This window comes from Staurois parvus, unplaced genomic scaffold (assembly GCF_062004578.1).
Source record: "Staurois parvus isolate SC_StPar_1 unplaced genomic scaffold, SC_StPar_1.0 ptg000310l, whole genome shotgun sequence".
NCBI classification, from domain to species: domain Eukaryota; kingdom Metazoa; phylum Chordata; class Amphibia; order Anura; family Ranidae; genus Staurois; species Staurois parvus.
Window position 1 is genome coordinate 503524 of NW_028318106.1, and position 14100 is coordinate 517623.

The 14100-nt window shown below is 44.2% G+C and overlaps 1 protein-coding gene across 2 annotated transcripts in view; it reads right to left on the minus strand.

Moving 5' to 3' along the window:
* Positions 1 to 14100, minus strand: part of MALT1 (MALT1 paracaspase) — a 253242-nt gene that overhangs the window by 90263 nt on the left and 148879 nt on the right. For both annotated transcript variants that reach the window (XM_089683427.1, XM_089683426.1), the window contains exon 7: positions 6034 to 6078. In XM_089683427.1, coding sequence (XP_089539553.1) covers positions 6034 to 6078 — 45 coding nt within the window. The remainder of the gene's footprint in view (positions 1 to 6033; positions 6079 to 14100) is intronic.

Genomic DNA, 14100 nt, shown 5'->3' on the forward strand with positions numbered 1-14100 from the left:
CATCTGCTGACGTGTACATTTCCACATGCCCCAAAATTCACGGTGCTGTGACTCCGTGTGATTGTGAAAAAGTTTCGGAGACATTATTTCCACATTTCTAGCGCATAGAGCAGCCTACTGAAATGAATGGGTTGCCCTAAATGTGGCGTACATCTTTATCCACCCCGTCAGTACACCTTTGCATCCTAAATTTCCCTGCTAACCTCTGCACCTCCCCTCTCCTCTCCACTCTAACCTCCCCATACCTTAACTCCACATGCCTCCTCTGTTCATATTTGCACTCACCTTTCTTACCTCTGTTCATCAGATCCCATCTGATATTTACATATGAATGTCCCGCTATTTACTGTACATATCAATGCTGCTGCCCGCCTCTATTTACATATGAATGCCATTTATTTACATGTGAGTGATGACACATTCTGCATGTGAGTCATGGCAATAGGGCAGAGCTCACAGCTTAAGTGACAGCACTTCACACTGAGATATGGGGGCACAGTGCAGGATGAATACTTCAAGGGACAAGGGGATGTAAACTGGGACAGTTGGCAAGTATAGGGCCACTGCTTTGGGTCCCACAACAATGACTGGGCCCAGGGCAGCTGCCCCTTTTGCCCCTCCTTAAAGACGGCCCTGGCTGTTGAAGGCACTTAATATCGCACCTGGTCTGTAGGGATCTACTATATCATACCCTGTTATCTTGAAAAGATTTGACTAGCAGACTGCACAGCTACTTCATTTCACACGTACAGGTTTCTGCACTGTACCACCATCTTCCAGGAAGAACAACCTGAACAGCAGGGAAGGAGCCAGCCCAGCAAAAGTCCTGAAGGCAGACAACTACCCATTGAGCTATTGGGAAGGACAATTTGAGTAACCTTACACCCCCTGGCCCGAATAAGGGGAGAGGGCAGTCAGGTGTAGAACCCAACTAGCTCCTCGTCTGGGACTATTTCTTAAGTTGACAGTTTCTGGATCCCCTTGCCAAGGGATACCCTAAGACAGCTGGGTTAAAGCGGAGTTCCACCTGGAAAAAAAAAAGTCAGCAGCTGCAAAAACTGTCTTGCCTATTGCCAAAGACCGGTAATAAGAAGACAGATTAGGAATTCCCACTTCCTAATCAGTACATTCTGCCTGTTCTAGGTCAGGGATTCCCAAAAACTGTGGCTGCTGACTTTTAAAATACAGCCACTTACCTGTCCCTTGGTCCAGCGCTGTCCTCACCATGGTTAGTTTCATCTGCCATCTTGTCTCCCTGGCGCCGGCATCTTCAGTGTGGGCACCCGGCTGTGACAGCTTGCGGCTTCACAGTCGGGTGCCCACTGCGCATGTGCAAGAAGCACTGCGCTTTGTGAATGGCCCCGTAGTCTTCTGGGACCTGTCACATGTCCAAGAAGACTACGGGGAGGGAGGGGGGAGTGCCAATCCTTAATGAGGAGTGGGGGACAAAGGCTTAAAGCAGAAATTCCCATTTTGGGTGGAGCTTCGCTTTAAGAGGAGGCTTCAGCTGGAGTCTGAGGAGGTACACCAGAGAGCTAGAGAGCTCCTTAAAGATGAAACATTTTGTCCATGGACTTGTACAGAGTTGCTAAGGAGTTTGTCCTCCCAGTTCGCAGTTTCCTTGGGCATCCCATACACCCCTCAACCCCATCCAAGTTATGAAATCACAAAACCAAGCTCGAGGGCTGTTTACTCTCTCCAGTGTGCAGATGTGGAAGAAAATGCATGTTGCCTGGCTGTGCAGAGTTGTAGGGGGGATCCAAAACTCAGTGACTCCTAAGGGGGTAGTGCTACATATGTCATGTGACTTGTCAATGCTAAGAAGAAGCATGGAAGAGCTTCCCTCCACTCTGTATTAGAGGTCTGCTGAGGGCAGGCACACAAAGGCTATGGAGGCACTTCTATAGCATCCTATAGCTGGCTGTACACCCCTTCCCCAAGCCTCTCAACAGGTATGCCACTGTTTGCAAGTGATACCCGATTCATTACATCACATGGAAAGATCAGGATATATACAGTATACTGCCACACTGTGCACAGAGCTCTGATTAGAGACTATCAAAGCAAACAATAAATATTTTGGAAAGCTTATTCTGAAATCAATAGGCTTGCACAAGTCATTCAGCTGGAAGCTGATTGCACTGCCTGACATACAGACAACCAACTGAAAGAACACTTAGGGGTCTCTGCAGGGGCGGACTGACAACTCATGGGGCCCCCGGACAATAGGGGATCGTGGGGCCCCTGTGTCCTTGCCCAAACTCAAAAAAAGCCTATGAAAAAGGTACCAGGGGCATCTCATGGGGGCCCCCTACTGACCCCGGGCCCTCGAGCAGTGCCCGAGTTTCCAAATGGTCAGTCCGCCACTTGGTCAACGTATAAAATGGTTGTTGTGCAGAGGTGACAAACATCTGCACATTTAGAAACAAAATCGCTGTATTTTCTCTAATAGGGGCAGCACAGTGGCTAAATGGTTAGCACTTCCGCCTGGCAGTATGAGGGTCGTTGGTTCAAATCCCAGCCACGGCACCTCCTGCCCAGAGTTTGCATGTTCTCCTTGTGTCTGCATGGGTTTCCTTCGGGTACTCCGGTTTCCTCCCACACTCCAAAGACATGCTGGTAGGTGAATTGGCTCTTGTCTAAATTGTCCCTAGTATGTGTATGTATGAATGTGAGTTAGGGACCTTAGAATGTACGCCCCTTGAGGGCAGGGACTGATGTGAATGTACATTATATATGTAAAGCACTGCGTAAATTGACAGCCCTATATAAGTACCTGAAATAAATAAATAATATATTTAATCCCTTTATCTTCACCGCCACCTAGTGACCATAAAAAAAGAAAAAAAAAGCATTATGGCGCTGATGATAAAGGAACTTCATATACTAGAGAAAATAAGACAATTTTAGTTTTAAGTGTCCAGATGTGACTAACATTTTATACATAGGCCCCTTACATATCTGTATATGAAATCTAATCATGAAAAACAGTGCAGTTGCAAGTTACAACACAATAACCTCCAAGTAAGTAGTTAAATAATGAATATTGTTTGCCGTTAGATCTCGGGTGCCCTGCTGTCTTGCTATCGCCAAAGACCGGTAATAAGAAGACAGATTAGGAATTCCCACTTCCTAGTCAGTACATTCTGCCTGTTCTAAGAAATGGTTTGTTTCAATGCTCTAACTCATACATCTGCAGGAGAGTTGTTCTATTGAAAAACAACAATCATACTGGAAAAGAAAGAAAGAAAGAAAGAGAGAGAGAGAGAGAGAGAGAGAGAGAGAGAGAGAGAGAGAGAGAGAGAGAGAGAGAGAGAGCGAGAGAGAGCAAGAGAGATAGAGAGAGATAGAGAGAGAGAGAGAGAGAGAGAAAGAAAGAAAGAAAGAAAGAAAGAAAGAGAAAGAAAGAAAGAAAGAAAGAAAGAAAGAAAGAAAGAAAGAGAAAGAAAGAGAGAAAGAAAGAGAGAGAGAGAAAGAAAGAAAGAAAGAAAGAAAGAAAGAAAGAAAAAGAAAAAAATGTTTGCTTCTGGTTTTAATGTCACTTGAATATGTTGCAACTTACTACCCATTAGATGTGGTGGCTGCTTTAGTTTTCATTTGTCAGGCTAAGTGAATTTTCTGCAAGTGCAGAAAAATACCCATTGATCTTGTAAAAAATCCAATTTCCTTGTTCCTGTGCACTGAATTGAAATGTCAAACCGTGACTTCTCTGCAGTGTTCTGTGAACTACATAACACCTCCTCTCCCCTGTAATGAAGATGAGAAGAGGAAGGGTCTTTGTAATCCAAATCTGGAGAGAAGCCTAGTGTGACAAACCTTCTCCCCCCTATACAGTATACAGTACGGTGACTGAGGGTTGTCAGAGTAGCAGAAGTGTGTTACTGGCAGGATCACCATGTGAGAATTAGAGAAAAAAAAAGCCTGATAAAATAAAACGAATGCAGCCCCCACATCTAAAGACTGGTAAGCTGCAATATATTACATTTCGTTTCCTGAGCCTAGATACACTTTAACCTCGCTCTGGGCCCAGTCATGCTTGTGTTTTTTCCTGCAGTAAAACACATACATTGAACTGTATGAAAATTCGTTCCCTTGGGGTTGATTTAATAAAGGCAAAAAAATGATTTGTTTTGCAAAAGAAATTGCAATTTAAAATTTCACTTTGCAAAAAATACCCAATCGCGTTCCAAGAAAAATTTAAAAAACAGCATTTCTGTTTGCACATGATTGCATGACGGAAGTTAGCAGAGCTTCACCTCATTCACGAAGTCCTGGGAAAACTTCCCTTGCAAAGTGCAAATCCTCTTGTACATTGAACAGCCTGTTTACCTTTAGTAAATCAACCTCTGTGTGGCCAGTTCACATTTTTGCACTGCAACCTAGCTTGAGTGACTGCCATCCATTTTATTGGGTGTGCTGGAGAAATGTGTTGTGCATTTGCTTTAAGAGTGATCCCATTCATTTCTAATGGGTCCCCAATGCAATCAGCTCAAAATGTGTGACACTGTGACACAGTGCTTCTTGGGAAAAAAAAGGGTTTGATCATTTTTTTTTTTTGGGGGGGGGGGTGTAATTTCCCATAGGAGATTAATGGAAAGAATCAGAGCAACTCACACTGACACATCAATAAATGCATGTCAATGCTGACAGCAATGCATATACATAGTATAAATGGGCCCAAAAGCCAAAGCAGGCCTACTAAAATGAACACTAAATGCACACATGTATCATGGGAATTTTTTGCATTTGTACATACGATATCTATGAATGGAAAATCTCATATACATTCACACGATATTCACACATTCTTGTTTGTTAAAACCCAATTTCTGTTTAAATTATTCCAATTGCATAAAAAAGGTGAGTTTAATTTTTTTAGAAAGCAGCCAGCTTTTTTTAAATTAGAAAGCCTGTCCCCTGGCAGCATGCTGCAGAGGAGGACCTTTGCTGTCTAGTAGAAGCAGTGGTCTCTCTGCAAAGGTCAGAAATGCCCCCTTCTGTCAGAGCTAGAGCTCTCCAATCAGCAAAAAGCAGAAGATGTCTTGTGGGACGAAACACGTTAGGCCAGAGCCAAGCTGTGACGCCATCGTGATGGCTCGTATGAACGGCAATACTGTGTGCTGTCCTATATTTCTTCCACATTTGAGAGTATTTATATGAGTTTTCGTAAACATTTTATTTGGAAATACTACATTATGTGGCTTTTTCTGTTCCTCCCTGCACAGGGGATCTTATATTGTGCCCTGTGATAATTACTGCTGTATGCTCAGGAGCAGAATGACAACTCATGGGGCCCCCGGGCAATAGGGGATCATGGGGCCCCTGTGTCCTTGCCCAAACTCAAAAAAGCCTATGAAAAAGATACCAGGGGCATCTCATGGGGCCCCCTACTGACCCTGGGCCCTCGGGCAGTGTCCGAGTTTCCAAATGGTCAGTCCGCCCCTGCTCAAGAGAAAGCTATCCTTCCTGCCTGAGGCCAGTATAAGGAGTCTGGGTAGTGCTTGCGGCCATTACCATCATAAGGGAGAGTGTCAGCCATCCAGCCTGGGATCAGTTTAAAGCCTTGGGGACCTCCTTGGGGAAGTAATGGGGTCATATTTTCTGGTACAGGTGGTGGTATGAGCACTGGATGTGGTGAAAATCACACTGGAATTTCTTGCATTAATACTTTGGAATTTTTTGGGATTATTGGTTTAAATTGACATTTAATATTTTATTTTAAACCGTGCCACACATTTCGTATGCACTTCCTAATTGCTGAGCTATATGTCTGACTTTGGCAGGGGGCATGCCAAACTTGTGCAGAGAGACCGCTGCTTCCACACAGACAGCAAATATCCTTGTCTGCAGCATGATGGCAGGGGACAGACTTTTCTACTTTCTAAATAAAACAAACATGCAAAGTCAGAAACATCAGAAGTACATAAACATCAAAAACTGTAATACTGTATAGTTACAAGTGTGAAAAAGCCCAGTAATGACATAGACAACCCAACACCAAAACATGCAGAAAGATGTCATGCATTACACTACCTTCTGTGCACTCCATTGCCGTATTTGTTCTCTGCCTCCCATGTCCTTTTATTTCAAAAGAAAAACAAAATTTAATGTTTGCTTTGATTATCTCTGTTTAGATTACTTTCAACACTTTTTATGCTATTCACACTGATATCTGGAATCTACCTTCCCCACATTAGCTCATCTGGAATTACAGAACATCTCAAAAAAGGCAAACAGGTAAAGATGTTCAACCAGTAATAGGAAATTTCCAAGCAAAAAAAAAAATCATCAATAAAAAAGGCATTCTATGCTTATGTGGATCTACATTTTGTTTTTAGATATTATAGACTATGTAATCTGAGCCAAAAGTAAGCCCACCCAAATTCAACAGCAGTGATCAGTATAGCAGATAGGGACCTAGAGCAACAAAGTTTTAGGTTTCTGAAGTTGAATTCAGAAAGCTGCAACCTGGTAAGGGCCAAATCTAGGGGAGTGTTGAGGTTTTGATTTTGGTTGTGCCCCCCCGATCTCTGAAAGTGCATCCACTAATCTATGTGCCAGTCTGATGTGGACAGTTGATGCAAGGAGGCACTCTGAAGGAAACACCTGATGTAAGGGGACACTCTGATGGATAAATTGATTTTAGGGGAGAATCTATTGGGGACATTGATGTAAGGGAGGGCACACTGATGGAGACTCTGATGTAATGGAGCACTGTGACAGGGACCCTGATGTAAGGGGGCATTCTGATGGGGACACCTGATGTAAGCGGGCCTCTGTTGGGGACACCTGATGTAAGCAGGCCTCTGTTGGGGACACCTGATGTAAGGGGGCATTCTGATGGGAAGGTGATGTAAGGGGGCATTCTGATGGGAAGGTGATACACAAGGGCACTCTGATGGGGGCACCTGATGTAAGGGGCACTCTGGTGGGAACCTAATGTAAGGGGGCATTCTGATGGGGGCATCTGATGGAGACCCTCATGTAATGGAGCACTCTTGATGTAAGGGGGCATTCTCATGTGGACATTGATGTAAGGGGGCACACTGATGGGAACCAGATGTATGGGGGCATTCTGATGGGAAGGTGATGTAAGGGGGCATTCTGATGGGAAGGTGATATACAAGGGCACTCTGATGGGAACCTAATCTAAGGGGGCACTCTGATGGGGACACCTGATGTAAGGGGGGGGCCCTCTGATGGGGACACCTGATGTAAGCAGGCCTCTGTTGGGGACACCTGATGTAAGGGGGCATTCTGATGGGAAGGTGATGTAAGGGGGCATTCTGATGGGAAGGTGATGTACAAGGGCACTCTGATGGGGGCACCTGATGTAAGGGGCACTCTGGTGGGAACCTAATGTAAGGGGGCATTCTGATTGGGGCATCTGATGGAGACCCTGATGTAATGGAGCACTCTTGATGTAAGGGGGTATTCTCATGTGGACATTGATGTAAGGGGGCACACTGATGGGAACCGGATGTATGGGGGCATTCTGATGGGAAGGTGATGTAAGGGGGCATTCTGATGGGAAGGTGATACACAAGGGCACTCTGATGGGGGCACCTGATGTAAGGGGCACTCTGGTGGGAACCTAATGTAAGGGGGCATTCTGATGGGGGCATCTGATGGAGACCCTCATGTAATGGAGCACTCTTGATGTAAGGGGGCATTCTCATGTGGACATTGATGTAAGGGGGCACACTGATGGGAACCGGATGTATGGGGGCATTCTGATGGGAAGGTGATGTAAGGGGGCATTCTGATGGGAAGGTGATATACAAGGGCACTCTGATGGGAACCTAATCTAAGGGGGCACTCTGATGGGGACACCTGATGTAAGGGGGGGGCCCTCTGATGGGGACCCTGATGTAATGGAGCACTCTGATGGGGACACTTGATGTAAGGGACATGCTAATGGCAACCTGATGTAAAGGGGGACTCTGACAGGGACATCTGATATAAGGGGGCACAGGTTCGGTTTAATCACCCTAATGTAATGACAGACTAATACATGATAGTGTTTCCCAGGCCGTGACATGTGGCAGGAGGCGAGACTCCGTGTCTGTTTTTTTTTTCTTTCATCCCAAGGGGAATTTTGTGTTATAATGCCGCACCATGTGGCGTGCTCCTATTGATTTTAATGGGCACATTTGACAGGTGGTGCCACCTGCTAGCTGAATTAAATTGCTGATGCTGCAAAGCATCACAGCCCTGGCATAGGCACACTCCCGTCTTGCTGTAAAGTTAGAATCTATGTGGGCAGCCAGGGGCCAGTGGTAAATCTGTGGCTCAGTTACTAGTCAAACGTATGAAAGGGTCTTGGTCCATTTCTATCAGTCCTTTAAAGTCCTCTATCTCTACCACAGCTATGCAGACAGCCCGGAACACACTAAAGGCAGTTTGCTCAGAGACCAGTTAATGAACAGAATGTCTTTCTGTTGTGGAAGGAAACCATAAAACAAAAAACAACATCCATACAAACAAAGACATAACATATAGACACATGCAGACAGTAGTAACTGAACCCGGAAGACCTGCTCTACAAGTCAAGACTGCTATTCAAACACAATGGTATTTGAAGTGTTTGTACAGGAATAAAAGATTTAGAGAGGAATTTATTGATGGCAGTTCCAGTAAACATCACTAAATGTGAGTTTATTTTTTCTGCATCTTTATCTCAGTGTATTATTATGTGTGTTTATGCCATGTAACCCTTTTACTACCAAGAACATTTAAAATATTTATTGGAAACCATGGGGTTATAACAAGCTCCTAAGTTGTGAGCTTTATTTAAATATCACACTCTTTTTGATATTCTTTAAATAACACAAGTCTCTATTCTGTTCTATCATGACTATACCCCTGTGTACAAAGCCAACTCCATAAAGACATGGTTTGATGAGTATGATGTGGAGGAACTTGAGAGGCCTACACAGATCCCTGACCTTAACCCTACTAAACCCCTTTGTGAAGAGCTGGTACATCGATTTTGATCCAGGTCTTCAGGTCCAACCAGGGCCACCTGATCCAATCAGTCTCCCCATTAATTTTAAGCACCCCACCTAAGGCCTGGTGTCTCCTTATTTGCAGTAGAGGGCTACTGCAAGCACAGAGGTTGGGAGCTACCACGGCTGCCTATGTACACACAGCCCAGTGTTCCTTGCTGGGGGCCAACACCCAGACCCCAGGCCACCCTGAACACACTGAAAAGACAGTTTAAAAAAAGTGAAGTACTACCCCAGCATCCTTCCAATACTGACTCAGGGCCATCAATAGGGGGCTACTGGCAATACTCCTGAATAGGGCTCAGACCCCATCAAATCAGCAGGAGCGCCTGTACAGTAGTAGAAGCCAGTACCCCCCTATTGGTGACTCTCAAACATCAGTACCAGACCTCACATGCTATTTTGACTGAAGGGGCACACATTTTCCTAAACACACTACAAAATCTTGTGGAAAGGCTTCCCAGAAAACTGTAGGCTGTTATAGCCTCAAGGAAGCAGAAGTGGGGCAATGTCCAACAAACATGTAAATATACAGCAGGTGTAATGGTCAGGTGCAGGAACGGACTAACCATTTGGAAACTCAGGCACTGCCCGAGGGCCCGGGGTCAGTAGGGGGCCCCATGAGATGCAGACCAACAAAGAGATTTGTAGGTCGGCGTGCATATCGCCAATGCACATGACCGGAATTGACTTATCTGACGTATGACGTCAACGCATTTCGCCGATGGGCGTATCTCACTCAGCTTTGTCAGGACCAATTGCCTGATTGTCAATTATTAATGTGTAATAAAGCATAATTTTTGGAAATTTTTCTGAGTATCACATTCTGTCCATAATGTAGCCACTTTCTTGTGAATCTCTTTTCACAAATCTCTTTGTTGGTCTGCATATTTTTTGGCTACTGGATGGAAGCCATATATTGGGTGATACAGTAATTTATATTTGAACCTCTAAACCTATTTTTTACTAAAGGCCCCATGGTACCTTTTTCATAGGCTTTTTTGAGTTTGGGCAAGGACACAGGGGCCCCATGATCCCCTATATCCCGGGGGCCCCATGAGTTGTCAGTCCGCCCCTGGTCAGGTGTCAACAAACTTTTCTCTATATAGAGTAGTTCACCCGAAGAGGATTATTTTTATCGTCAACAAAAGTGAATATCCATGTTAAACATATTCCTTAGGTGTATAAAGATGTTGCATAGCCATTTGCCCAATGAAAGGGCAGGTATGTTAGTTCTGTACTAATGGGACAAAAGAACTGTAAATAGGTCATATCCTGGGCTGTTTGAATGTAAATCATTGTTTGAATAGAAAATACTGAATTTGGTCCCTAGATAGTGCTATGTATAATAGGAATTTCCTAGAATACTTAGCTTCATCTAGTGCCCAAATGTGTTATTTTCCATTTAAACCCAATAATTTACATTCAAGCAGCCTATAATATAGCCTGTTTACTGTCATTTGTTCCCCCTTAGCACAAAAGGAGAATACATGTACTTTTAATGGGCAAATGGCTATGAGAATTCAATAGATCCATCCCCAACGCACATTCAATTGTTCTAACAATTATTGAAAAGTACTCTTTCGGCTACAGATGGATTTTATGGTAAGTTAATTTCAGTTGGCAGCAATAAAAGGTTGATTTGTAACAGATGAAAAAGATAAAGCATTATAATCGGCTGAGTTACAATTTCTTTTCCACTTGCTGCAGACAATGGATTAAAAATGTATTAGATGGGTTAGAATAAACCTGAGATTTGTTCAGAGATTAGTATAACAAGCACTATGCATGCCATTCCAACAGAAGGAAAATTGTTATGAACCACACAAGCCTTTGTAGCGCAGATCCCTGATGGGCCCTGCAGATTTGTCCCAGGTTCTCTTCCCAAATGGGTGCAAAGCAGCCAGGAACACAGCAGCACAGACAGTCCTGACTCATAGTCCAAATAGGGAATGTCTTTTTGGGATTTAATGCCCGTTGAACTTGGATGGGGTGCAGGGTGATCTTTGAAATACTACAAATATTAGTGCCCAAGGTAATAGAGGAACATCTCTGCTAGTGGTGCACTGAAATGAAAATTCTGGTGCCGATACCAAAAATTCAGGATGCACTTGGCTAAAAACCAAAATTGAAATGGATGGTTTTTAAAAATGAAAATATATAAAACAAATAATACACTTTTATGATTAAAAAACCCCCCACAATATATACCCCAATTATTTTGTAAAATATGAAAGATGATGTTATGGCGAGTAAATAGATACCCAACATGTCATGCTTTAAAATTGTTCACACTTTTGGAATGGTATCAAACTACGGTACTTAAAAATCTCCATGGGTGACGCTTTAAAAATTTCTACAGGTTGGCAGTGTAAAGTTACAGAGGAGGTCTAGTGCAAGAATTATTGCCCTTGCTCTGATATTTGTGGCGATACCTCACATGTGTGGTTTTAACACCGTTTACCTATGTGGGTGTGGCCTACGTATGCGTTCACCACTACGTGCGAGCATGGGGGGACAGGGGCACTTTAACCACCTTCCACTCGCCCTATAGTACAATGACGGACGCAAGGTGGTTCTCTCGTTCTGATAGTACGTCATATGACGTCCTACCATTCTCACTGCGCATGCGCGGCTCAGGGAGCACGGAAAGAGCCGGAGATGTCGGCTCGGTCATGTGATCAGCGGTGTCCAATCACAGGTGATCGCATGTAAACACGGAAATGCCAGTTATCGGCATTTCTCTCCTTTTGAGCTGTCACGCTGACAGCTCGAGAGGAGAGGAGAGCCGGTAATCGGCTTTCCGCGGAGGGGACATGTACACTGATCATCAGGGCACTGATAATCAGTGTGCCCTGATGATCAGTGTGGTCCCAGAAGTGCCACCTGTCAGTGCTCATCAGTGCCATATGCCAGTGCCCATCAGTGCCACGTGCCAGTGCCCATCAGTGCCACATCAATGCCACATATCAGTGCATACCAGTGCACATCAATGCCACGTATCAGTGCCCACCTGAGCTGCCTTTCAATGTCACCCATCAGTGCCAGTCAGTGCCACCTATCAATGCCAATCAGTGCCACCTATCAGTGCTGCCAATCAGTGCCACCTATCAGTGTCAGTCGGTGTCGCCTATCAGTGCCAGTCAGTGCCGCCTATCAGTGCCAGTCAGTGCCGCCTAACAGTGCCAGTCAGTGCCGCCTATCAGTGCCAGTCAGTGCCGCCTATCAGTGCCGCCTATCAGTGCCATATATCAGTGTCATGTATCAGTGCTGTCTTTCAGTGCCCATCAGTGATGCCTGTCAATGCCCATCAGTGCCACCTACCAGTGCCTCCTCATCAGTGCCCATCAGTGCCACCTATCAGTGTCCATCAGTGCAGCCTATCAGTGCCCGTCACTGCAGCCTCATTAGCGCACATCAGTGAAGGAGAAAAATCACTTATTTACAAAATTGTATAACAAAAACTAAGAAAAAACATGTTTTTTTTCAGTGGTTTTTGGTTTGTTTAAGAAAAAATAAAAATCCCAGAGGTGATTAAATACCACCAAAAGAAAGCTCTATCTGTCTCAAAAAAATGATAAAAATTTCATATGGGTACAATGTTGCATGACCGCGCAATTGTCATTCAAAGTGTGACATTGCTGAAAGCTGGAAATTGGCCTGGGCAGGAAGGGGGTAAAAGTGCCCTGTAGGCTAGTGGTTAAACTTTTTTTTTTTAAATTTATTAAAATGTTTTTTGTTTTTACACTGTCCCTTTAAAAAAAAGTTTAAATCAGTTTTATTCCTATCACAATGCATGCATCCCCTGTGATGGAAATAGTTAGTGACAGGTCTTTATGGAGAGATATGGGGCCAGTAAGACCCCACATCTCTCCTCTACAATATAAAGCATTAGATCAAAAAAAGCATTGATCTAGTGCTTGAAAAAAAAAAAAGGCCTTGTTTACAAGGTGCAAGAACAAGAAGTGACATCACTCCGGTCCTCCAAGGACATAGAGATGAGTGGAGGCCATCTTTCCTCTACTTATCTTTAAGCCCAGCGCTGGGATCGTTCGGTGGTTTCTCAGGTAAGGCTGAGAACCACCGAGTGTTGGTGGCAGCGGTGGCAAGGGGCGGCAGCGGCAAGGGGGCAGGGTTATTTTTGGCACCTGTATTGGTGCTTACTTTCATATCGGCCAACGGCCGATAGGGGTGTTTTTGGGCCAAAACGTCTCAGCCACCAAAAGTTCGGTGCACCCCTGCCTTATCTCTACTCTTCAGAATCATTCCCTTCTTGGCTGACAATAGGAGAACCAGCAACTCAGAGACTCCAAGCGCAGGGACAGTTCCTATTCAGCAACAGGAGGAGCTCAAAGGTTTAAAGCCGCAACAATCATCCAGCCCTTCAGACTGGGTCTTCTCCTGGACAAGAACCTTATTGCTCCAAATGCCAGACAATTAATGCAACCCTCAGCCACCTACTGGGGATCCCCCCCTCAGGGATTGGCTGAGACCACGTACATTTTTCCAACTCTTCTGCCCTACTGCATTCTGGGATCCACTAGAAGTAAGGAAAAGTAGTTGAGCCTGCAGCCAGTGAGATTCTGAAAAGCCAAAAATAATCACACACCACTCCAATGAATACAGAGGAGCCACAAAAAAAACAAAATTCACCTTAACCTCTCTAGCAACCTATTCTAGGAGGGTGCTATACCTTGATTCACTAAAGATCGGAATATTATTTCTCCATGACTCAGACGCAAGCATTTGTATGTAAAAGAACATTCCCCACAATGTTCGTAGAAAACGAATTGACATTAAGGTCACTGAAAGAAAATTCGGGGGCTGCCGCTGCAGCATTTTTCTACCAAATGATAGTTTACAGGTTGTCATTCCTGTTCAGAACAATAATTTACCTATCAAGAGTTCTGATATCACTGGCTGCCTGCTTGCTCTAAGTGACTTATAAAGTATTGAATCCTGAATGTAAAAAGTGAAGATATGTTATAATTACTTATAACATATCTTCACTTTTTACGTTCAGGATTCAATTCAACTGTAAATGTTAATTGTGCCCAAGTGGTAGCCTGGACAGTGTACCTCTTGTCTTGAA